The 26,950-nt window shown below is 40.1% G+C and overlaps 1 protein-coding gene across 1 annotated transcript in view; it reads right to left on the bottom strand.

Annotated features, from left to right (window-relative positions):
• DNAH8 (dynein axonemal heavy chain 8) overlaps positions 1–26,950 on the bottom strand; it is a 335,946-nt gene that overhangs the window by 24,139 nt on the left and 284,857 nt on the right. The window contains exons 83-85 of the mRNA XM_072746190.1: positions 26,585–26,686; positions 18,204–18,364; positions 2,637–2,793 (exon numbers count right to left, since the gene is read on the bottom strand). Coding sequence (XP_072602291.1) covers positions 2,637–2,793; positions 18,204–18,364; positions 26,585–26,686 — 420 coding nt within the window. The remainder of the gene's footprint in view (positions 1–2,636; positions 2,794–18,203; positions 18,365–26,584; positions 26,687–26,950) is intronic.

Below are 26,950 nucleotides of genomic sequence, written 5' to 3'. Positions count from 1 at the left end.
AACATGCCGGTGGAGGTTCATAAACCCAGTCACTATCCCAACCTTCACGCATTCTCCTAAATTCCTGATTCTGGAACTTACATTTTTGCAGGCTCTACTGCCTCATTGTCCTCTCGAGCCCCTCAGCCTCCAATGGCTGAATAGCATAAATATCACCCCCTTTGAATCATGACTACTCTGTCGAAATTCACACCGAAGGAAAAGGAAATTATGGAAATACCTTTGCAACCCCTACAAGTGGGAAATTAACCCCAGGCATATTGGCTACAATGTCACATCAATAGACCAGGTACCTTTTAGTGTGCTGACAGCCCCAAACAAATCACCTTGCCCTACTTACAGTTTGAAATGAGAAACTTATTTTGCAATAGAGACTTGCTTAGGGAAAACTTAAACTCTTGAAAATCTAATCTTAGTACTGATTTTATTTTGAAGATGGTTATTGTTCCAGCCTAAAATTATCTTTGTATTAATAGGATGAAAGATCTGCTGCAGTCTTACATAGGATTTTCATTATGTTTCTGGGACCAGGTAGTCTCTTCTTGAGAGATGTGGCTCCGTTTTTACCATGGAAGTCAATAGTATAATTATATTTCAATTTACAAAATTCACTTTACAGCCACATTTTCAAGAACACATCTCTCTCTTCTATAAAATAAAGGACACTAAAAGGTAAGTGATCTTAGAAGAATAAGCCATTTTAGATGCCTCTGTACAAACTCCTTCCCATTTAGCAAACCACTTAGTGACATCCCTCACATTCAGTCTCTGCTAGGATATTGGCAGAACAGAGAATTTGGGGAAGTGGCCCTGACCAAGCCTGGATGGCTCAAATTATCCCAAGATCCTGCCCATCCCGCCTCCAGTAATACCAACCTTGTGGTCAGTCTAGTCATCACAGTGACTAGTGAGTTTTATCTCACTTTCACATGCTAGTTTTTAAAATCTTTGAAGGCAGGTTTTTATGCCTCCTCTGTCTCGTGAAGATCACTTACAATGAACACTGAAAGTATGTACTTACATTGTGTTCCCATCTAAAAATTTATTTACTCCCTTTACTGTAACTATCTCTATGTGAATAATTGATTTTAGTATCTTGGCCAAATGTCTCAGTACCCATTTACATCACAGAAACAAGAACTGTTTTAAGAGGCAAGAAAATGTGTCCTTTTTTGTTTTGTTTTGTTTTGTCTTTTGTCATTTTGTTTTTTTTGGTGTTGGAGGTACTCATTTCAGTGGGTGGTAGCCTGTAACTCAAGCAGCCTACGGGCTCCTAGCTGATGGAGATATTTATGGAGATATTTATGGAGATATGATGGAGATCATATTTCCCAGATGTGAGGATGCAAGACAGGGTAGACACAAGACCATTGTTACATCAGCACCAGGGCATTAGCCTGTTACTTCTTGGTTAAAGAGCTAAACTTGACTTAGCCACATCCAGGACTCTCCGACCATTGGCAATGAGGAGTGGAGGCTGAGAACAGGAGAGAGGAGCCCTGTCTTCTTGCATGTAGAAGGAGGGCAAGTTGGAGGACCTTTCACAGAACTTTCAAGTGCCAGAAATTTTACCACAATTAAAGATTTTTTTAGATCAGTAGTTTTCAAAGTGTGACCTGGGACCCCTGTAGGCCCTGAGATCCTCTCAGGGAGTCTACAGAGTTCAACTTTTTCATAGTAATACTAAGACACCATTTGACTTTTTAACTCTTCTGCTCTCAGGAGTGTACAGTGAAGTTTTCCAGAGCTACATGACTTGTTGGTATCACAACAGATTGAATACAGAAGCAGATATGAAAATCTACCTGCCTTCTATTAAACAAGACATTAAAGAGCTTTGTAAAAATGTAAAACAATCCTACTATTCTCAAATGAATTTTTGTGTCTTGGAAAACATACTTATTTTTTAATTAAAATGTTGTTTATATTAACATGTAGGGTTTATTACTGTTATTTTATAATAAAATGATATACATTTTTGAAATGTCCAGTTTAAATTCCTAATATAATAAATATCAGTAGTTACAACCCACATAAATAAAAGCTACTTGGGGTCCTCAGTCATTTTGTAAAGGAGTCTTGAGGTAAAAAAGAAAAATGAATGATTTAAGTTAATAAGCAAACAATTAGGAGGTTCAAGAAGTAGAAAACTATTGCCATCCACACTGGGAGTGAATTCATTTAAATGGCTTGCTTTCCTGGCTGGAAGGACTGAGAGACTAGAAGGGTTTGGGGGAGGGGGGAGCAGAGGACAAAAACAAGGGGTAAGTTTAAAGAATGGACAAAGCAGGCTTTGGGGAGAGAGGTTTCCAGCCTAGGGGGGTAAGATGTCTAGGGAGCCAAAGGCAAAGGAATTCAGAGATGGGGGAAGGGTAGAGAACAGGTGATTAAAAGAGAAGTGGAGAAAGAGGAGGAGGCAGCCAGCAGAGAAAGGTACCAAGAAAAGCGCAGATCATAGTTTGCAAGATGCTTGAGAAGGGGCAAGGAAGAGAAGACCACGAGGTTAAAAGAGTTGCAAAGGAAGCAGGAATGAGCAGAGAGGGGAGGGACTGAAACCTATCATCCCAGGACCATGTTAGACTTTGTGGAACATGAGGCTAGCCCTGTACCACCAGGGGGAGGAGGGTGCAGCTTACCTCGTGAGGAATGTAATCAGGAGGCAGTTTGCTCAGCATATCTTCAGATAATCTATAAACGATGGCTTCCCGGGTCTCTCCCACACCCCCTCCACTCTCTTTGGGTTGAATGTTGGTAATTGTTTCAAGAACAGCAGAAGCAGTGTTACTCTGATACCTGATAAAAGAGTGAACTGTTCAGAATGTAGCAGGGAAATGTAGGTGTTCAGAGATAATGATCAAAGCTAAAATGAACTGATAAGATCACTTAAAGCCAGACAGAAAAGGAGTGTGGGTGGGGGGAAGGAAACTTTACCACCAACCTCCAGGAATGAAAAAACTAGAGATCTACTGCCTCCTAACAAGACATCAAGAACGTCACCGAAAATGAAAGGCTCTCTATCTTTAGGGAAAGAGATTCCGTGAACATCATTGGTAATCCAGAGCAGTACTATCCAGTTTTGCTTGGCACTAACCTACAAACCTCATGCTGGACAACGAACACATCTCCTATTTATTCTCCCTCAGTTATAGACTGGTCATAAGAATCTATAATTACATGACAATTTGTTAGATCAAAGAGGATCACTCATATTTCCTCTGTGAATTACACATTATTAAAATTTCTTCAGTATTTTCTGTTTTGTTTTCTCATTTTCCCATTTTTGTTTTATGATTTCCAAAGTAATCTATTGGCATCCCTCTGCTCTACCTAAATGCAGCCACCCATCTTTAAAATCCATGTATCCATAGTGATTGGTGATGACATTTAGAGCTAAAATGACCCGGCAGCTCTGGATTTTGTCTTAACATTTGCATATTCCCATTGATCTCTGAACCTCTTTCTCAAAGGGTCAAGCGCTCCTTCTCAGACATCCGCTGGAACCCCACTTCTTTAAAACGCTCTCTTCACGAGGAAGCTTGAGATGGATAGATTCCGTTAACCTTCCCCTATTAAATACAGTCCCTGGTAACTGCCTCCTTGCAGACAGCCTCTCCTATGCTGTCCTGCCTGCTGCGTCATCAATCACTGTGGTCTGAAGTCTTCACCGGGTGTAAAAGGTGCCCTACAGACGGAAATGTTTGGGGAGAGCTGTTTTTGTTATTAAGATTCTGCTGTTGGGGCACCTGGGTGGCTCAGTTGGTTAAGCGTCTGTCTTCTGCTTAAATCGTGATCCCAGGGGGATCCCTGGGTGGCACAGAGGTTTAGCGCCTGCCTTTGGCCAGGGCGCGATCCTGGAGACCCGGAATCTAATCCCACGTCGGGTTCCCGGTACATGGAGCCTGCTTCTCCCTCTGCCTATGTCTCTGCCTCTCTCTCTCTCTCTCTGTGTGTGTGTGTGTGACTATCATAAATAAATAATAATTAAAAAAAATCATGATCCCAGAGTTCTGGGATGGAGTCCAGGGTCAGGCTCCCTCTTCCTCTGTCCCTCCCCTGCTCATGCTCTCTCTGCCTCACTCTCTCTCAAATAAATAAATAAATAAATAAATAAATAAATAAATAAATATTCTGCTGTCTACTATTTGTACTAGTTCTTGGTAAAAAGATTTTATATACTCCTATAGACATAACATTTCAGTCCTAGTTAGGAATAAAAAAAGACCATTTTCATAGATTTATTGGGGGGTAATTGACATACAATAAGCATTTCATTTTAGCCAGTGTAAAATTTGATAGATTGTGACACCAATAAAGCCATCACCACAACCACGAAAATGAATATATCTGACATCCTCTGAAAGTTTCCTTGTGCCCTTTGTGATTCATCTCTCCATGCCAACACTGTCTTTAAGGCAACTGACCACAAGTCCGTTTTCTGTCAACATATACTAGCTTGCATTTTTTCTGAGTTTTATACAAATAGAGTCATATGGTATGTCTTTGGATACTTTTCCTCAGCATAATTATTTTGAAAATCATAGATGTTATGTATATTAATAGTTTATTTCTTTTTATTGCCGAGTAGTATTATTTGGGTATATACATCTGTCCATTTACCTTTTGATTAACTTTTGAATTGTTTCTGGTTTGAATATAAATAAAAGTTCTATAGTCGTTTATGGTTTAAAAAAAATCCATGTATCCAATAAAGATTTCCAATGTACCAGGCACTGAGCTAGGTGCTATAATATGGTGGTAAACAGATCCCTGCCTTGGTGCCTCTCTCTATCTACTGGAAGAGGGGTGCATTTGTCAATACCATTGTAACACATGCTGTGGAGTAAAAGAACAAGATGCTTTAAAAGAGAGTAGTCTGTCTGCCTCTCTCTCTTTTGTTCTCACTCTCTAGAGCTCTTCTGGGTCAACCAGATGCTTTGAGAGGCACAAATTTAGTTTTTGTCTTGAAGTGGCTGGGTGTGGACACATAGATGGTGTGTATGCGTGTGAGTGTCAGTCAGATACTAAAATCCCCTACTATTATTGTACTGTACTATTGTACTATTGTGGTATTGCTGTCAATTTCTCCCTTTTGGTCTGTTAGTATTTGCTTTCTATTTTTAAGTGATCCCTATGCTAGGTGCACAAATATTTACAAATGTTGTATCTTCTTGGTGAATTGACCTCTTTATCATTTAATGACTATCCTTGTCTTTTATTAGTCTTTGTTTAAAAATCTATTTTGTCTGATATAACTACCCAAGTTTTCTTTCAGCTTCTATTTGCAAAAAAACATCATTTTTCATTCCATCACTTTTAGTCTGTGCATGTTCTTACATTTGAAGTGAGTCTCTTGGAGGCAGCACAGGTCTGTTTTGTTTTGTGTGTTTTTTAAATGCATTCCGCCACTCTATGTCTTTTGATTAGAGAATTTAGCCCATTTACATTTGAAGTAATTATTACTAGTCATGTGCTTATTGATATTTTGTTAATTGTTTTCTGGTTGTTCTTTAATTCTTTTCTGTTCCTTTTCTCCTGTTCTTCCCTTTTGCTTAATGACTTTCTGTAGTGTTATGCTTAGATTCCTTTCCTATTATCTTTTGTGTATCTACTATAGACTTTTATTTTGTTACCCTGAAGCTCACATATAACAACTTATTAATATAACAGTCTATTTTAAGTTGACAGCAAATATGTAAATGGGCATTTTCACAGGAAGACTGGGGTTGTGTTTTAGTCCACTGTGGTTGCCATGCCTTGGGGGTAGCAGCCTATCAAGAACTGTCTTTCCAATTGTTTCAGTTCTGTGGGGTCCAGAAATGCAAGCCCCCCAGCCACCAATGCTGGGCATGCAAGGGACATCCTCTGCATGGGCTGCATGTGTCTGCTGGCTTTAGCAGGGCTATGGAGGAAAATGGGGCTGGGGTGTGCCTACTAGCTTTATCAGGGTCACAGGAACCACTGGGGTTGGGACACTCCCACCAGCACTAGTAAGGCAGAGGGGAGAATCCATAACTAATGCCAATCTGTGTCTCCATCCCTAGCGAAAGTCCCAAGAGGTCCCTGCCCCTATAGGAGATGCCTTAAGTTTAACAAATGAATCTCCTTCATATATGGTCTAAGTGCTTTTCAAACCGCTGCTTTTGCTTTGAGTCCCAGGGGTGAGTGAGTCTGCACATAAGCCCTGTAACAGCAGGATCTTAATTCCCTACAGCCCTTTGGGTCTCCTGGATATAAGGCACATTGGTTTTCAAAGTCAGACATTTTGGGGGCTTGTCTTTCTGCTACAGATCCCAAGAGCTGGAGTTCCTGATGTGGAGCATGATCTCCTTGCTTCCCAAGGAGAAGCTCTGTATTTATGATATTCCTCCCAATTATGTGTCACTGTGCAGTGGTGAGGTTTTGGGTGAGATGATATCTCTGCCTCTCCTACCCATCTTGGGGGTCAGGTGCCTCTTCGAATCAGTATTTTTGTATTGTTTGGGCAAATACTTGTAGTGCAATTGCTGGGTAAGTAAGTTCTATTTTTAAGTTTTTGAGGAACCTCCATACTGTTTTCCAGGGTGGCTGAACTAGTTTGGATTCCCATCAACAGTGCAAGAGGGTTCCCCTTTCTCTGTATCCTTGCCAACATTTGTTGTTTCCTGAGTTAATTTTGGCCATTCTGACACATTCTGCTCAATGAGGTGGTATCTCATTGTGGCTTTGATTTGTATTTCCCTGATGCTGAGTGATGCTGAGCATTTTACAAAAGGAGGGCAAAATAAGGCATTGAAGAGAATGCTAAAGGATAATTATTGTGATGGAAAGTTTGAGGTATAGAAAAGAATAGGTCAATGCATGGGCACATCTAAATAAGCATTATGGTATAAAACAATAATTATATTGTAATTGTGGGTTTATGAAAAACAGATAAAATTAAAATACTGAAATGCCAGGAGGGGAGTGCTGTAGTTAAAATTATCCAAGAGTTTTTGATTAAGAGGAGGGTAAAGATATTAATTTTACACTTAATTAAAAGTGGATGTTAAAATTTCTAAAGAAAAAATAAAAAGAAGTAGTACATAACATCCAAACTAGCACAGGGGTAAAAATAGAATGAAAAATACTCATTCAGCAAGAAGTCAAAGACAGGGAAGATATAGCAAAATATAGAAATGATGGTGCAAAAAGAACAACATTTTATATTTTACACACGTTATACTTTTGTATTTATTTAACATTTAATAAATCAGTTTTTAAAAAAATAACAAATGTCCAAAGATGTGCAAGATTATTTATAGTGGTATTTGTAATAACAAATCCTGATAAATAACAAATCCTGGTAAATAACAAATCCTGGTGAAACTCTATATATACAGCCAGGAAAAATGTGATGTAGCTCTGTATGCTTGGTAAAGTGAGGTTATTGAATTGAGATTACTGAATGAAATAGCATGGTAATTCTGTTTTATGGCTGTGTAATACTCCATTGTATACATATGCCTCATCCTCTTTACCCATTCATCCATCATAGTCATTTAAGTTGCTTCTATATCTTGGCTATTGTAAATAATGCTGCAATTAGCATTATTACTCAGCCACAAAAAAGAATGAGATCTTGCCATTTATGACAACCTGGATGGACCTGGAGGGCATTAAGCTAAGTGAAATAAGTCAGACAGAGAAAGACAAATGCCATCTTTCACTTACATGTGGAATCTAAAAAGCAAAACAAATGAATAAACAAAAAAAAGCAGAAACAGACCCATAAAAACAGAGAACAAATTAAGTGGTTGTCAGAGGCGAGGAGGGGGGCGAGGATGGGCAAATAGGTGAAAGAGAGTGGGGGATACAGGCTTCCAGTTATGGAATAAAGTCACAGGAATGAAAGATACAGCATGTGAATATAGTCAATAGGATTTTAATAGTGTTGTATGGTGACAAATTATAGCTACGCTTGTGGTAAGGATGGCAAAATGTATATATAGAGTTGTCAAATCACCATGTTGTACACCTGAAACTAATGTAACACTCTGTGTCAATTATACTTCAATTAAAAAAATAGCATGTTACAGAAACCTTACCAGGGTGTGATTACAATTTTTATTGTAAATATTGTGCACATAAGCATAGAAAAAAATCTAGAAGGGTCTATTAAGAATGAGATTTTTATATGATGAGCATTTGCTATGATTATTACTTTGTGCTTTCTATTTTCTGTATTGTTTGTTTTTCTCAATGAGAAAGTACAATTTTTTTATAATAAAGAGTATTATGACTATTTTCATTTTGAAAAGAGAGAAAAAATAAGCCCCCACATGCAAAGCCCACCAAGGACTCAACAGAGATGAATCACTGACAAACGTCTGAGGTTCATTGAAATGCATCTTAGAAATTCCTAGTAATCTTCGTGCCCCACCAGAAAGGCTCCTTTCCACCTCCCTAATAGCATGCGGAAAGAATTACACCTTTTTCTTTTTCATCTATAGCATTGAATTGTGCAAACTATCTCACTAACAGAATCCTAAGGAACTACTGCTAAAATTATCCAGGCTTCTTTGCTTATAGAAAAGCCACATTTTGCGTCCACAGAGGGAATTCTATTCAGCTAGCCTTTAATTCATTTAGGAACCAGATGAAGAATGGAGGAGATGCTCTGTCGTCAGCATTCTCATTTGGTTGACAGGTAGAATTTGGTTGTATCTGGGCCCAAACATACGTATCCAAAGAATCGCATCCTTTCCAAACGTCATGGCTAAGGTAAATGCATCTGCCACTATGCGCTGTAAGCTGGTTTTTCAGGCGGATACAGTGATTACGAGGATCTTGTGTCAAACCCTAGTACATGTTTGTAACCCAGCCAGTTGGAGTATTGACTCCACATTACTTTTAAATATATGAATTTCACAGTAAGGGCCAATATGGTAAAAGCTGATTTCTAATAAAATTAAATGAAAATGGATTTTGTATGGAGCACTTGGGTGGCTCAGTCATTAAGCGTCCAATTCTTGATTTCAGCTCAGCTCATGCATGATCTAAGGATACTGAGATCGAACCCTGCATTAGCCTCTGCACTCAGCATGGAGTCTGCTTTTAAGTCCCTCTGCTCCTCCCTCCTCCTGCTCTAAAATAAATAAAAAGTAAACAAATGAATAAAGTCTTTAAAAAAAGAAAATTGATTTTGTATAATTTTATAGAGAATTTTAAATTTATTTTTTATTATTTTTTTGGTGAGCAATTTCTATGTAGATTGTTGGAGTTTTAGTATATCCCCAAAGAGGGACGCCTGGGTGGCTCAGTGGTTGAGCGTTTGCCTTTGGCTCAGGGTGTGATCCCGGAGTCCCAGAATCGAGTCCCACATCAGGCTTCCTGCATGGAGCCTGCTTCTCCCTCTGCCTATGTCCCTGCCTCTCTCTCTTTGTGTCTCTCATGAAAAAATAAAATCTTTAAAAAAATTTTTTAAAAAGAATTATCCCCAAAAATAAATATCCCATTTATTTTTAAAGTTGAAAGATGAACACATCAAGCACACACAAAACTGAGCATATACACAGGTAATAAAACATTCTAGTAAAATGGAACAAAAGGTCCTTGTGACTCATTTCTGAATTTTGAAGTATGGTGCTATCCCAGTTTTTAAAAGTCATATAAAGTCTAAGAATAATACAGATAACTCTAAGGAGGAAAAGCAGGAAAATAGCTGATGCAACAACAAAATGAAGTCATCAAAAGTCAAGGAGTCACATATTATATACAATTCTCAGACAGGTACATTTCTGTGATTTCTATTACTCCACGATCTCATTCTAGCATCGATACAGTGAGGGGAAACTGCTACATTAGGTGTCACTATCACGGTCCTCTTGCTGAGGACTGTGAACAACCAGGCAAGTCTGGGTAGTGTGAAACCTCTAACTTTATCCTAATCTCTACATATCCACATTTCTGCTGACTCTTAGGGCTCTCTGTTTCCCAAATCAAACAATTCCAACACCTGATTCACTGTTTTCATTCTCTCTTTGTCCTGATCTGTCCAATCTTCTTGAACATCAATGCCTTCACCCAGCCGCTAATCTACAAACTTCAGAGATAGTCTCCTCTTGATGCCACTCTCCAGCTCTTCTTGGTTTCCAAGACCTATTTCCAAATCACTGCTAGCCTCTATCTAGAAATTTCCAGCATTTTCATGGTGCCCCAAGCCAGTCTCTGTATGTGCATCAGCCTCATGGGTAGGCTGCTCCTCTCTTGAAGTCCCTCCCCACCATGCTCTAGGCACACTGGATTTAGCTCCTCGCACGCAGCACACACTTTCACATCTTCATGCCCCCCCTTGGACTGTTCCTTCACGTACGTACCCTAATCTATGCCTTTTATTTTCACTGTGCCAGAGCATTTTATTTTAATATTTTTTCAATTGTATATATTTAAGGTGTACAACTTGGTGACTCAATATATGTATATATACTTACTGCTCATTATCTTCCTCTTTCCTTGCATTGTCCTTCTTATCTTTGGTGCTGCTGCCCCTTCCTCCCTACCCCTTTTCTTACCTGGAACTCCTGCACGTCCATTAAGGCATAGCTCAGAGATGACCTCTCTCACTAGCTTACTTTAAATTCCTAAGCTGGAATTTATTGCTTCTTCATTTTTGTTTTCCTAGCAGTGTGTGTGTGTGTGTGTTCTATATAATCCTGACTTTAGGATCCATCATATTGTATTACATAACTATTTGCCACTCATTCATTTTCCCTAATACATTATGAACTCCAAGGGCAAGGATGGTATCCCGAGTTGGCTAGAGAGTAAGTTCTCAATAAATGTTTGTTTGTTGAATTCAGGCCAGTTGGTTTGAATTTTATTAAACTTCAAATATAAAGGAGAGCAATTCTCCAGTATTTAAAAGGCATGAACATGTAATTATTTGTTTCTTCTTATAGTAAAAGTATAGTAAATTACTGTTATCACTATTTGCTTCCTTCATGGCACCTTTCCCCATACAAAGGGAAATATATATAGATATAGATATAGATATAGATATAGATATAGATATAGATATAGATATAGATATAGATATATATTTAGGTGCTCCTCAGAACACAGGAGAATCAGAAAGACATCATTTGAAGGTAAAGAAAACCTGCATTTATTATGATATTTAAGCACAGATCATTAAAGTTTAAAGAGAAGAAAATCACAGTAAATTTCCATTCACACCAAGAAAATCAGAGTTCATTCTTCCTACCTGCTCTAACTACAAATAAAAAAGGGGAAAGACCCCATATCTGGGGCACTCAGGAGCTCTTGGCTCACCCCCAGCTCATTGCCTCTTTGGAAACACGCTCTGTACATGGGGCTGGGTGCCAACAGTGCACAGCACTGTGAACATGACCATTCTGTTCTTGGCTGGCACTAGCCGCATTCACCAGTGCTCCAGGGAGGGGCAAATGGACATGCTGCTGCTGCTAGATCTCACCTAAGAAATCATTGTCTTGGTGGGTGATTTTATTTTTTTATGAGGAGATCTGAGAATAATCCTCAGGACATGGATGTGGGGAAGAAGCCCTGAAAAGCTGACCCATTTTGTATAAGATCTGCACAAGCTCTCTGGATCATCTCCCTGCCACACATTTTATTAGGTGCAGAATGCCAGGGCTATACAACTCACATTTTTTTATCCACTATGTGATTTTATGTTTGCAAAGGTAGGAAAGGCAGAAGCCTAGTTAGATAGCTATTATGGAGAACTGCAAATATCTCTATGTGCCTCAAAAGCCTGTCAGGCTTTCAGGAAAGCAGTCCCCATAAATGCTCTGAGTTGAAGGAGAACTATAATACTTCATGAGCTTTGGTCCCGAGTTACTTCTAGAAGAAAATTTACTCTTTTGAGTAAATATAGGAAGAAGCTCCTATTGGTCTTTTAGCTTGGTGGTTTGGGGCAGTTGTCCAGATCACCTCTGCTGAGTGGTAGAGTCAAGGTCATGGGTAATAAAAATGCAAGACAAATAAAAAACAGAACTGTCTACAAAGAAACAACCATCTAATGAGATATTAGTGCACTATCACATCCAAATCAGTCTAGATTTACATACGTCTTTGCACATGAAATAACAATGAGCATACATTTTTAATAAAAATCTGAAACTCAAATTTCAGCTAATACTAAAAGGAATACAATTAAATTCATCCTGCATAGAAATGAATATAAAAGTTGTAATAGGGCATTTGATAAATTTCAGAAGGTAGAAAAATATGCATAACCGTTAATGAGAAAAAGAGTGAAAATAAATAACTGTTTTTGACATTGAGATAGTTGAATTTGCAGAGTCCTTGGTACCTTATAAATCTAGATAATAAAATGTGAATAAACTATGCATTTTTATGGTTTCTGTCGCCAAGGTATCTAAGCTCTTGGGAGAGATTTTACTTATTTTAAAGCATTTATTCAGCTGTATTTCCCACTCACCTTTTCAGGGATTCTGCATTCTTAAGGAAGAGAAAGACCTATCGTCCCCTTTCGCAAATCTCCCTCTCCTCTCAAATTTATGGATGCTAGCTTCAGAGCACAGATGCTATAAGCAAGGACATAGAGTTCTCCACCATGGCCTAACCATAGGCCAGAAGCCTATCCGGAAGAGTGCTGTTGAACAGGGTGCACCACTGATAAATTAAGAAGGATTCTTCTAGCTGGGGACATTCACACAGATTTCTCACTGATTCTTACAGAGTCCACCCCCTCTAATGGATTCAAGTGTACAAATCTCTGTACAAATATACTGAAACTTCTCACCTGGGCTCCAATCCATGTCTTTCTCCCCACTCAGATACATCCCATCCTTTCCCAATTCAACACACCTGAACAGAACTCTGCAACCTCCCTCTCAAATGCCCTTCTGTTCCAAATTCTACCATTCCAGCTTCCAGACCAGAAATGTCAGGGGAAGCTTTGATTCCTTCTATCATCTCACACAGAACTTGAAAAGTCACTTCTTGCTGGAATGGGAGGGGTGTTGTTGGGAGGGGGTGGGGGTTGGTTTTAGCTGAGAAGCTTTATCTGCTATTGCTTACTGCCTCCTGGTGGCTGATGGGGGAACAGCGAGGGGTTGGAGTGCAGCCCTCCAGGAAGGCGGCCTGGAATGCCTAGCATTCCAGTCATCAAATATTTCAGAGCCAAGAAAAAGAAGACTCAAACCTAGGGCAAAGCTCACCCAGAGACTAAGAAAATGACCACATGCAGAGTTGCACAACAGAGCCTGCTTGCCTGAGCAGGAACCAAACATGGACCAAGATCCCCAGGAGGAGGAGAGGAGGAGTGGGTGGGAAAGACCCAAGGACAGACCAGGTGGGGAAGTTAAGAATGAAGAGAGATCAGAGGAGGAGGACTGCAGGTCTTACAAGCCAGCTAGTTGTCTGACAGATTGGAGGCAGAGTTCCAGCACCTTCTACTTGATCTCACTTGGTGTGATGAGAGATTACAAGATCCTGACACTCTATTTTGGGAAAAAATAGCTGTGGCATCTAATCTATAGCATGCTGGCCAGTGATGACATAGAAACCTTTGGATAGAGTGGTGAAGAGAGCTGCCAAAAGACATAGAAGGCTCGCTGTGCTCTCTACTCCTTAGCTGGCAGCAACAAATGGATGAAAACTACACAAGACTCTCAGCCATTGCTCTATACTCACTAAATCTCACAGGTCCCCTTTGGGACATGTCCTACAGCTTTGCTCTACCCTCTCCATTCTGGCATCATCCCTGATTTTGGCCTGCATCAAACCACATCTGGATTGATCCACAGGGTCTCCAAGATGGTCTTAGTCCAAACAGTCCCCAGATGAAGGGAAATGTACTCAATTTCACTCAAAAGAAGAGAAAACAAATTAAAACTATGCTGAGATACCATTTCTCACATGTCATATTGGTGAAAATTCAAAAGCTTCACCAATACTCTGTTGATGAGGCTGTGAAGGAAGGGCCTTGCCACATTGTTGTTGAGAGTGCAAAGTAGCACAGTCCTGTGGAGAGGACTTGGCAATATTCACTAATCCCTGATCTAGCAACTCTACTCACAGCCACACACCCTGAAAATATATCTCCAACAACATGAGAAACCTTAACCATGAGATCATTAATTGAGGAATTATTTGGGATAGCAAAGTACTGGAAACAACCTAAATGCCCACCCATAGGAGACAGATGATAAACTATGGTACATATTAACAATGGAGGAGCATGCAGCTGTAAAATAAAAAATAGTGAGGAAGACATGGGAACATATGGAGTGATTACAGGATACATTTTTTAAAAGATTTCATTTATTTATTTTTTAGAGAGTTTGTACAAGGATGGGGAGGCACAGAGGGGGAGGGAGAGAGAGAATCTTAAGCAGGCTCCATGCCCAGCAAGGAGCCCAATGCAGGGCTTAACCTCACAACCCTGAGATGGCGATCTGAGCCACAAACAAGAGTTGGATGCTTAACCAACTGAGCCGCTCAGGTGCCCCACAGGATACATTTTTAATTGGAAAAGATAAGACACAAAATTATATATAAAGTATGGCAACTTTATGTAGGAAAAAACAAGTAATAAGAATATATATGTATTTATGTTTTAGCAAAAAGAAACACAGGAAAGAGGCACTTGCATGGCTCAGTCAGTTAAATGTCCAGCTCTTGGTTTCAGCTCAGGTCATGCTCCTGAGATCAAGCCCCATGTTGGGCTCTGCATTTTACAGGGAATCTACTTGAGATTTTCTCTCCCTCTGCCTCCCCTCCCCATTCATGCACTTGTGCTCTGTAAAGTAAATTTTTAAAAATTAAGGAAAAAAACACAGGGAAGATAACCCAGAAACTAATGCATCTGGTTGCCCAAAAATGTAGAGGGAGGGGTGTGAGAACACCTTTTATCTAGCCGTGACTCTCAAGTCATGTCCATGTTTCATGTATTTAAGACAACCGACAAAGATGGACAAAAACTAAATGTAATATGAATAGAAAAAAAATGAATGCACCTATCAATTGATAGCATAACCACACAGAGAAAACTATCTGAGTGACTTCTGAATAGAATGCTCTGTACAACCTCAGTGGGATGTATTCCAGGGATTAAAAGAACTGCAAAGAAATCTTGATTTCCACTTAATACATTTGTTGTTGGTAGCGGTCTTGGTGGAGTCATTTAGAGCAAATGGGTAAATATATTGAACTTGGTGTGATCCAGAGCTCTTATCACGGGAGAGAGGAGACTTCAATATTGAAATGAGGGAAGACCAAGAAGAGGCGTGAAGTATACCTTTGGAACTGGAGTTACTAGTATTAGCTCATGACATTTTTGGTGTCGTTTTGTTTTTAAGATTTTATTTATTTATTTGAGGGAGAGAGAGAGAGAGAGAGAGAAAGCACACAAGCAGTGGGAGTGGCAGAGGGAGAGGAAGAAGCAGGCTCCCCACTCAGCAGGGAGTCTGATGCAGGGCTTGATCCCAGAACCCTGAGATCATGACCTGAGTTGAAGGCAGACACTTAACCAGCTCAGCCACTTAGGCACCCCAACTCATGACGTTTTATTTTTTTATTTTTTTTTTTCATGACGTTTTAAAAAGTACTTATTTCCTAGCTCTATCCATTGAGGGGCCTATAAGCACGCATGCACACACACACACACACACACACACAGAAATAGATGTGGTTACATAAGGATATAACTGTAGATCTCTAAATATACAAAGATATAAATATAGAAAGAGAAAAGGTAAATGGTACGAACTGTTAACAACTGGTGACTCTGGGTGAAGGCTATATGACATTCACTGTACTTGCAACTTTTCTGAGGATTTATAATAGTTCAAAATAAAAAGTCAAGGGAAAAAATAATTTTACTCCATCACTGCCTTCTATCTGCATTACATTTTAGGCTTACTTCTCTGGACTTCTTCTAATTCTGGTTTATCTTTCTTGAGAGCTGATGACCCAAACTGCTATGGTCACATGGGTAAGTCAGGATGCGATGAGTTCAACCCTGCTTTAACACACTCTGTGGCAGGATCCTGTAGCCCAGAACAGGATCCAACTCTCTAGGAACCAGCTGTCATGACTCCTTGGGCTCTTGCAAGGATGAACTCAAAGTTTGGAGCTCTCATATGTGAGCTTTTTCAATTACTAACGTAGAAGTGCTTTACATCATTGGCGCTTTTTCTGCCCACTCACATGAACTGTTTCTATAGACTATTCTCATTCATTATATTCTTCACAACCCAGAAGAATTTAGTATTGCTGGCACATTCAACACATAGGTCCTGAGCCATCAAGCACTGTTTAGCACTGGAGAGACAGTAATAAAAATAGACAAAAGTTTTGGACATGATAGCCTTTATATTTAATGATGGTAGACAGAAGATAGCAAATAAATAAGTAAATACAAAATATGCCAGCTGGTGATACAATCTAAAGAAAAAAGTAGGCAAGAAGGATGGAGTCTGGGGTGAGGGCTGAGGAGCAGTCTGCAATTTTTAAATAAGGCACCCAGGGAAGACATCATTGAAAAGGTAACATTTAATTAAGGACCAGAAAGAGGAAAGGTGAGCCAGTGAGCCACAATGATATCTGGGGGGAGGGATGTTCTGGGAGGAGCAAGTATCCCATGAGGGGAGCCATATGGCCTATCTGAGTAATAGGAAGCTAGCAGGAGCTGGAGCTGGGCAGTGAGGGAGGGAGGGGACAGAGGAGATGAGGCTGAGAGGTGGGGGAAGGTGGTCCTAGCGGGCCTTGCAGGTCACCTGTATGTCACCATCTGCCTTTGATCTTGACTTAAGAGTGAGATGGGAGACTCAGGAGGATTCTGAAAAGAGGAGTGATGGGGTCTGCCTCAGACTTCTAAGGTTTCAGCTAAAGCAAAACTCTTTTTCTGTGTTCTTTCTTTCAGATAGTGTTTGAGTTGATTTAAGATGGATCCCTGAGGAATTTTTCTTCTTATTTCTTCACTTCTTTCCTGTCTCCAGCCAACCTATGAAGGCCTCTTCAAAATACCACCAGAGCCACCACAGTTCCATCATGGGGTCTGAAAAGAGTGTTAGCCATTCATGGCTCTTCTGGGTCATGCCTACATCTCTAAAGATGAAAAGCAGCATGGGAGAGATCAGAGGATCTGGAGAAATCAGAATCAGTATGGGTGACAGAGAGGCCAGGAGGCCAAGCCTTACACAAGAGGCAAAGCACACATTCAGGGGGTGGAGAGAAAAACGCAGTGAGAGCAAGTTGGAACTCCATGGATGGTGGGCAAGGGTAGAGAAGCAGAAGGTGAGAAACTTCTCTGCCTCTCTGCAGAGTTGTTAAAATTGCAGTGGCAGGTGAGTGATGCGGAGAGAGGGACATCCCACTCCTCGATTGGTTGCCACAGCTTAGATTCTACCAGAGGAGTCTGGTTTCTTCCATTCACCCAAACCACTCTCCTAGACATAAACTCTGTGATCTTTCTTCGAGGGGCCAGAGGCAATGACCATCCAGATGAGAATCTCAGCTGGGGACTTTTGGTGCTCTCTCTGTGGAACCGGAGAGTCTTGTTTTCAGGTTCCTTCATTCAGTGAGTGGGTCTGAGAAGGGACTGGGGATTTGGCTGCATTTCTTGTCTCTTCACTTACCCTCTCTTACCTTGGTGACCAGAGCAGGGGCCCTCACCTTGAGCTGAAACCCCCAGCCTTTTCTCCAGGCTCTGTAGCTGTGCTCTGTGCTCACCATGGATATTAGTGACAGATGGGTGCAAGTGAGTAAATCAGAGGACAGGAGCCACAAGAGAGAGGATCAAGCAGAAACACAATTCTTTCTCCTCCTTCTCTCTGTCCTCCTGGCCCTTTTAGACTCTGTTTGTGACCATTATCTTTAATGGATTTTTTTTTTTTTTTGGTAAGAGGCAAGAAGCTGGAAGACTATGGTCCTATCAGTGGAAAGCATCAATACCAACAACACCAACTGGTTTTACGACATGACAGAGGAGAAATAATCAACGCATAAATTAGAGCTTTAGCTTGTCGTAAACTCTGGAGCATCAGGATTTAGTAAGGGGAGAGCAGGCCAAGATATGACAAAGTTATAATTGGGAGACAGGAAGTGACATTATTTTTCACAGAAAAATAAAAAGAAGGGAAAGGAGAGAAATTAAGAGAGAAAATGAAATGCACAGTCTTTGCCAGGCTGAGTTACAAATGATCCTTTAAAATTAAAAAATGCCAGGAACTTACGTGATATCAGCATTAGGGTGCAGCCCAAAGACTTCGGGGTTATCTAGGGATGGCAGTGACTGGATGTACTCAAAATACTGATCCAAGGTTTTGCACAAGGGGATTTTATATCCAGTATAAAAACAGAACGATGGCTCAAACATCTTCTCACTGAACCAGACCTATGCAGGAGGGAAAACAGAAGAAATAAAAGTGATGAACGTCTAAATAAATGAAAACTATAAGGAAGGAAGGGGTCACCTTATTTCCATTTTAATACATTTTTATATTGGGTTTGAAAGGACTTTAAGAAACCCACTGATAGAAATTAGCAAAAATATGAAGAAAAGAGAGAGGCTACATGACACAAAAACAGTGAAGCCCAAGCCTCTCTTGAACACCCAAGAAGGTGCTTGCTAATAGTGACCAGAGAGTGGCCAGCCTTGCAAGGCCACTCTCTGCTCCAATAAACTTGTGACCCTCCATCCTACTTTTTAAGAGAAATGGGAACACACTGCAGAGATAAGGCAACAGTCACACATGCGAGAGATGATCTGGGCATTTCCATGGCCTCCTTTCACCCCCAAAACAGGGCTCATGCCGGGGGCTATGCTGTGTTCCATGTGGCTCACAGCAGCACTGTGCACCACACAAGGCCAGGAAAACGTGACAATTGTCTCCCCTCCCACCCTGAGCTGGAGAGCTCCCTCTGTTAATTAAGTTATGTCCCTGGCCACAAGAAGCAAATGTATCCAACCGTCTTATTGTTTGCCTCAAGACATCCTTTTCTCATTCCATATGAATTGATTATCTGTAACGTAAAAGCCAGAGAACAAATATATACTTGGTGTGAATAGACTTATTCTGAAGAGGAGAAAAAAAATAATGCTGAATGCCTACGAGCCAGATTTGAGGCAATGACTTCAGTGTCTAACAGAGCAATTTTCTCAGCAGGAAGGAAAATAATGGGAAGACAGGAGGAACAGAAGTACAGGCAGGATGTCTGAATCACTCAGAGGACTCAATGTGAAAAAAGATGGGGATTGGGCTTTACTTCAGTGGGTTACACTTTATCCAGCATCTTCCTTCCATCCCCTTCTTCCAGCTCTTTTTATGTCCCATGATCACTCTGAAATGCCCTGTGTGCTGGTTCTCTCTTCTGCTCCCCCCCACCCCCGGAGACACCCCTCCCCCCCAGATGTTCTATCCTACTCAACTCCTGTGCACAAGGCATGGAGCTTATAACTGGAACAGAATGCAAAGGGGAATCTTTCCTTCAAGGAGCTAGTGACCCAGTAGAGGGGTAAGTCAATTTTAAAACAGACCACCATCCAAAGGGCACCAAGGTAAGAGCCAGAGGAAAGAAGAATAAGCAGAGTACAAGGAGGCTTACAGCAGGAAGAGAGAATAGCCAGCTGGATGTCAGGTAAGGCTTTATCTTAGAGAGAAGCCTTGAAGGACAGGATTTTGATGAGGGAACTAGTGACGGGGGAGACCACACCAGCAAAGGCACAGAGTAACTGATGCAAAAATGTGAGGCAGGTGGAGAAAGTGACGAAATTTGGGGTAGATATTCTTTAGGCAATGACTGGCGTGAACTTAAGAAATGAGGATCCTCTGAAAGTTATTAAAGAGAGTGGTGCTATGATCACTAATAGAAAGATTGTGTTTTTAGTGATGTGGATGACTATGGAGGTGAAGGCTACAACAGTGACCACGCCGAGTTCTCTAGTACCTATTTCTTCTACATTCCTGTTTCTTCTATCACTTTATCAATACGCACATAAATAGCCAGAGTCACAAACACAGAACAACTGAGTTTCACCAAATCTGGAGGACATTTCGGGGGATAGTCAAAATAAGGACTAAGAAGTCAACATGGAGTTACTTCAGGAGACTCTAAAAGGTACCTTATAAAAGATAAGCAGTCATCCTCCAAGGACAATAAAGTTCTACAGTTGTTGGTTTGAGGGGAGACACAGCCATAAGATGTTGAGAACAGAGAAAACAAACAGGGGTTCAAAGAAAAGCCCTGAGTTGAAAGTCAGAGGGATAGAAGATCCAACTTGAAGGCACTGAAACACAATTTTTAAATCTTTCTTTTTTATTCTTATTTTTTTTTAAATTTAAATTCAATTTGCCAACAATTAGTATAACACCCAGTGCTCATCCCATCAAGTGCATCACCCAGTTACCCCATGCCCCCGCCCACCTCCCCTCCAGCAACTGTTTGTTTCCCAGAGTCAGGAGTGTCTCATGGTTTGTCTTCCTCTCTGATTTTTCCCCAATCCCCCCACCCCTTCCCTTATGGTCCCTTTCATGATTTCTCATATTCCACATTGAGTGAACAGAGTTAAACTGAGTAGCATGGTCAGGGTAAAGTGACCATAAGAAGGTTAGGCCAGCAGGTCAGAAGGTAAGATTGAAGCAGAGACTGAGCTAGGAGGAGCATGTGGGCTCCATTGTGCTTTCTACAGCCATCCTCAGTAGGGTTTCCTGGTAACCCTGTGTCCTTATATCCAGAGACCCAAACTCACCTCTCTGGTTATTGAGGTGCCATCTGGAACAGGCGAGGGAAAGGAAGAGATGAGACAGGAGGCTGACAGGAGTGCAGGATGAAGTGCAGTTTCAAAGGGAGCAAGATGTGGGGCAGCCCAATGCTCAGAGAGCTGGAGCCACTGAAGGTGGAGCGACTCTAAGGGAAGTCAGGAGAGAGACTGAGATAAAGAAGTGGGGGCTGGGCAGGGAAGCTGCCTAGGGGCAAAAGAATGGAAAATAGTAGGGTGAGCTTTTCATTTAGGGCAGTAATTAAACCCCAGAGAGGAGAGTGATACCCAGGCCCAGAGGATGGAGAACTGTAGGCTTCAGAGAGGGATTTGGGGCCTGCTGACTAGTCTTCTATTGCCCTGAGTATGTGTGTGTGGTGGGGGTTGCAGTGCAGTATGGTGGGGGGGGGGGTGATAGAGAAGAAGAAGAAGAGGGGGAAGACAGGTTCAGGTCACAGGGAGGAACCACCCACCTTGAGGGCTTGAAGGTGCAAAAGCTTGAGTAGCAGGTGCTCTTTGTCTCCTTCCCTTTGCCCACAAGCAGCTTTGAGCTGCTATCCAGAGAGCCAGCTCTGGTTCTGACATGGAGGGCAAAGAGGTCTCTTAGAAATCCCCTTGACTTTGCCAGTAAACTGCAGTGTTCTTGCCACCTTTAATTAAGGCAGTTTCAATAAAACCAAGACAAAATGGCTAAGACGATTGGTTAGTTGGGACTCTTCTTGAACTCTACATTTTAGAAAAAAGTCCAGGCAATATTTAAAGCTACTATAAGGTGTTGTTTAAAAAAAAAAAAAGATACTTGATTTTCAGGTTGTGCTCTGGGGTCAGTAAAAATCAATCCAATCTACTCTGTCTTAGATGACTATGACCCCAGGCATATAAATCTCAATCTGCTGAGATTAAATTACGTTTATCATCATCAACAAACATGTATTGAGTGTATCCTAGGTGCTAGATAGGAAGCAGAAACTTAGATGCCTTGTTTCTTATTTTAATGGGTTTACAATCTAGTGGGGGAGGCTGAACACGTGTATTAGGATCACATATTCCCTTTCTCACTCTCCAAGGCAACTACTTCACATCTCATCCCCTTTCTTCAAATGTTCCACACTTGCTGTCCCCTCCCCTCAGCTTATGACCTGCATTTCTTTGGCTGATGATGCTTATTTCACTCTGAGCATGGATATGATCAGAAGAAAGTAACCCCATCTTCCCCCACCAAACCTTCCAGTTTCTGCACCCATACCCCTAGACTTCCCCCATCATAAGGAATGGGCTGGCTTCCTTCTATCAACCGGTATATATATTGATAAATCTAAATCATCACTGGTTGTAAAATTATCATAATGAGTGTCGGCAATGGGAATAAAAATGAGGAGGAGCCAAAATGTTCCATGGCAGTAATATGAAAGATGCAAGTCAGAAGGGCTATAATGTAGGGTTAGATTTTCACTTAAGTAATCATATTAGAAAATGTAAAGACTAAAAATGGAATACATAATTTTCATACCAATATGAAATATAAAAACACATTTTTAAAAAGCAGGAAAGAAGAAAAAAGGCCAAAACAAACAAACAAACAAAAAAAAACCATGTCTAATGAAAACCACAAAATAAGATGATAGAATAAGTCAAAATACAGCAGTAATCACAACAATAAAATGATTAATTTGCCTGTTAAAATACAAGATCTTCAGACTAGATGTTAAAAATTTCAGCTTTTCAATTTTCAATTTTCAATTTTGTTGTTTATAAGAGATAAGTCTGAAACATAATGACACAAAAAGGTTGAAATAAAAGGAATAGAAAAATATATACCAGGTATACTAAAATTAAGTATTTCTAATCATTAAAAGACTAATAAAAGTGAAGAGGCAAGGCTCAGAATGGGAAAAGATATTTGCAACCACATAATGAACAAAGAACTTATATACAGAATATGCAAAAACCTCCTATAGATCAATATTTTAAAAAGACAGATAACCCAAGAGAAACAGAGGCAAGAACATACAAGCAAGTCACAGGAGAGAAAACTACAATAGTAAATCAACGCATGAGGGTACTCAAGTCCATTAGCATTCAGAGAAATAAAAATTAAAACCAAAGTCAGACACCATTATATATCCACCCAAATGGCTAACACTTAAGAGACTAATGATGCCCAGTATTGGTGAGGATGTGGTGAAATGGAGTATCTCATTCTTTGGTTGGATGTATTCTTGGAATGAGACTTTGGAAACCAGATTGATGTGACTGCCTAAAATGGAAAGTATGCAAACTCTATATCAGTTTGCAATTCAGCTCCTAATAGAAAGGCATATTCATGTGCTCCAAGAACCTGGTACAAGAATGTCCCCAGATGCATTATTTGTAATACCTCCAGGTAGAAACAATCCTAATTTCCACCAATATGATACAATGGAACCCAAGAGAGTAAGGGAAAATGAATAGACTACAGGCAACATGGGTGTTATCTCAAAATTCCAAATTGAGAAAAGTAAGCCAGACACCAAAATGGTAATATACACTATGGTTCCATTTATATGAAGTTCAAAAACAGGCAAAATTGAACTATGTATATTAAAGTACATACATACATACATGAGTACTTACTTAGATGGTAAAAGTACAGTGAGAAAGAAATGGTTTGTATAAAAGTTAGAACTGCGGTTACCTTGAGGGAATGGGGAGTTGTTTTTAATTTTTTAAAAAAATTTATTTATTTACTTATTCATGAGAGACACAGAGAGGCAGAGACACAGGCCAAGGGAGAAGCAGGCTCCACACAGGGAGCCCGATGTGGGACTTGATCCCGGGACCCCGGGATCACATCCTGGGCCAAACGCAGGCACCAAACTGCTGAGCCACCCAGGGATCCCCCAGGGAATGGGGAGTTGTGATGGAGAAGGTGCATGCATGAGTCTTTCGGAGAGCTGGAAATATTCTTTGCCTATATGGAGAGACTTACTAAGCCACATGTTTATGTTTTTTTACATTTTTCTGTATATTTCATATTTCCTAAAAGTAGGCTGTAGTTTTTAAAGATTTATTGGTCAAATACTAAGTACCAATAAAGTCCCTTTACTCATCTTCCTTCACCTCTCTCAGTTGACTATTTCTTCTCTCTTGATACATTAAAGTACTCAGAGCCCTGTCCTTAGCTTGTTTTCTTTCTCTGCACAATCTTCTTAGATGACGCTTTCATCTGTTGACTTCAAATAACCATCTGTATGCTGACAAATTCCAACTCTTTTTTCTCGAGCCCTAACCTCTCTCCTGAGTTCCAGACTATAAATTCAACTGCCTTGTTTACCTTCCTTCATTCTTATTCAATAAATATTTATTGAGCACGTAGTATGTTCTAGGTTCTGCTCTGCATGTTGGGAATCTGGCAGTGATGTAATCAGGCAAAGTCCCCCCCTTTAGGGAACTCCCAGTGTTAGACAACTCCAACTGGGTGTCTAGTGGGCATCTCAAAAGTTACACGATCAGATCTCCTAATTTCCGCCCCCAGCCAGTAATACTCCTTCTGAAGCCTGTCTCTTCTGTAAATGGTTCTATTATTCTCTACCCAATTGTTTAAGTCTAAACTAGTAGTGATCTTTGATTCCCTCTTTTTTGGCCATCAGCATTCTACTGGTAGTATCTGTACAATATATGCAACATCTAATCACTTCTCAGAGTCTCGAGTATTAAAACTCCAATTTTAGATACTCTTACAATCATTCTAACACAAAGTATATAAGACATCTTTTTCTTCCTTAAACCTCAGATATAGAGAGATGAGAAATTATATTCCTTTATTTTATTATTCTCATGAGTCTAGGCTTCCCCTTTTTTAGAGAGAGAAAATTGGAGAGAGAGAGAACGCTAGTGAGTAGGGGGGAGGGGCAGAGGGAGAGAGTGAATCCGTACTCAGCAGGGAGCCCAATGTGGGGCTCAATCTCACAACCCTGGGATCATGACCTGAGCTAAAATTAAGTGGGATGCTTAACCAACTGAGCCACTCAGGTGCCCAAGTTTAGGCCCCTTTTATTTTCATTTTCTTCCATTCAGTCTTGGTTTCCACTCCCAGTCTCCTTCCCTCAGAGGATATCTATTTAAATGTGCTTGATCTATGTCTTTGTGAAATAAACATGTATTACTTTATAGATCTCATTTTATTTTTTTAGGCTGTGTACTCAACACTAAGTTTTAAAAATCTATGTAGGATGTCATATGGATCATTTCTTCTAAGTGCTGCATTAAATTCCATGATAGGTATCTACGACATTTAACTCAGCTATACCTCCATGGCAGACTCATAGGTTACTTTCAACTTCCTACTACTACAAACAATACTATGAGCAATATCTTTGTACATGTTCATGGACCTGTTTGCAAATTTCTCTGGGATATATATATAGGGTATATATGCAGTGTATATGTATATATATATATATGTATATATATATATGCAGTATAGTGGGTATATATATATATATATATACACACTCAGGAGTGGGAGTCTGGTTCAGTAAGTGTCACACACTGGATATGACTAAATGCTGCCAGATTATATCCCAGAAAGGTGAGCAATAGTATTCCATTGTGCTCATTCACTAATCCATGTTAGGTATTTGTAGAGGATGTTGCAATGCACCACCAGTTCCTTCTTTAGGACCCAAGCACTTGCTCCTCAGCTTTCTGGACTATTGACTTCTAAGGGCTCACCACATTGTTGTCCCTCCAAGGTATTGCCCTGGTGGAAGGGAGGCACCTCAACCAAAGTCATGTCCTGGGGGAAGGGAACCTACAAGCAACCCAAAGCAATGATGGTTACCTTCAGCTCCACATACAATACTGCCATATAATAATGTTTATGTCAACTTGTGGACTTTTTCTAGAAATGTTTTGGGATGTGTCTACCTAGAATACTTAATTTCAGTAAGGTTTTCCCAGTTGCCTTCTGGGAGGTCTGTACTGACTTAATCTCCAGTAGCCAGGTTCTCACCTCCATACAGCATTTATCATTATCCACCTTTCTCCACATACAGCTTTAAGAAATACTTGCAAAAATAAATAAGTATTGAACGAAACATCAGATTCCTGGTCAAACTCCAATTACCAAAATATACCTAAAGCTTATACTTTGTTGTTTTTGTTAAGGGGACAAAATCATTGAAACGGAGAATTGCCAGCATAGGGCCTACTATAAAGAATTCAAATAACCATAAAATACTCATGTATCTGATTTTTCCAACTTAGGTAATGTATATTGCTTCTTTTAACGTGAAAATTTTAAGAAGAGTTTGAATCTGGTAAACACATTTATACCATCTATCACTGATGTGAAAACTGTAATTGCCAACGAATAATTTTCTCTAGAAAATGTTTGCCAATGTGATGATGTATGTGGATTTTACTGGGCACAGAGGGAAAAATGAACAATTGTTTATCCTAATGGAAAAGATGCGAGCACTCAAATTATGGTTTATTCTCCAATCACTTATTTGGGGACTTGAAATCTTCACAAGACCTGTACTCAAAGGAATTAGCAAATTAATTGTCACATTTTCATGGAGGAGGGGTAGTGGGGAGAGACCCTGAAAATAAGCAACTCATTTATACAGCAGATAATTCGCAGACCATTGAGAGTTGACCACTATTCTGCTCTGGACCATAAGTAGATTGCTAGTTGGTTTGGCTTTGGTTTTGGTTTTGGTCTTGGTTTTGTTGGCTGTTTCTTTTCAGAAGCTCTGCTCTATGGATTCCCCCCCCCCCAAGTTTGGCTCACTGATTACAAACAAACAAATATTCTTGTTTAAAAGGAAAATGCAATAAACTGTCCCATGCCTTTTCTGTAAATTGACTTACTCTAGCAAAGCAATTAAGTAGACGTTTATCAAAGTCGTCTGTCACTCTGCCTCCATATTGTACTTCTCCAATCATGTACCGAACTGTACTCCATGACACACCCTTTATTAAAAATACAAGAGATTATTCATTGTCAATCCAAATGAGCAATTCTAAACATTTCAGATCTTTTCCTGGAGGAAATGTCTCAAAAACGAAGCACTAGCTAGATCACATTTAAAATGACTCATAATCTTCTGTTACTAACTCTTTTGCTATTACATGGCTGAAACTGCTAGAGTTTGGTCACCGAAGAAAAATCTACAATATATTACTCATTGATTATTTAAAATGGGGGAAAAAGACTTTTTTTTTCACTCTGTGGAT

This window comes from Vulpes vulpes, chromosome 1, assembly GCF_048418805.1.
Source record: "Vulpes vulpes isolate BD-2025 chromosome 1, VulVul3, whole genome shotgun sequence".
Lineage (NCBI taxonomy): Eukaryota > Metazoa > Chordata > Mammalia > Carnivora > Canidae > Vulpes > Vulpes vulpes.
This window is presented reverse-complemented; position numbering and strand designations above follow the sequence as displayed.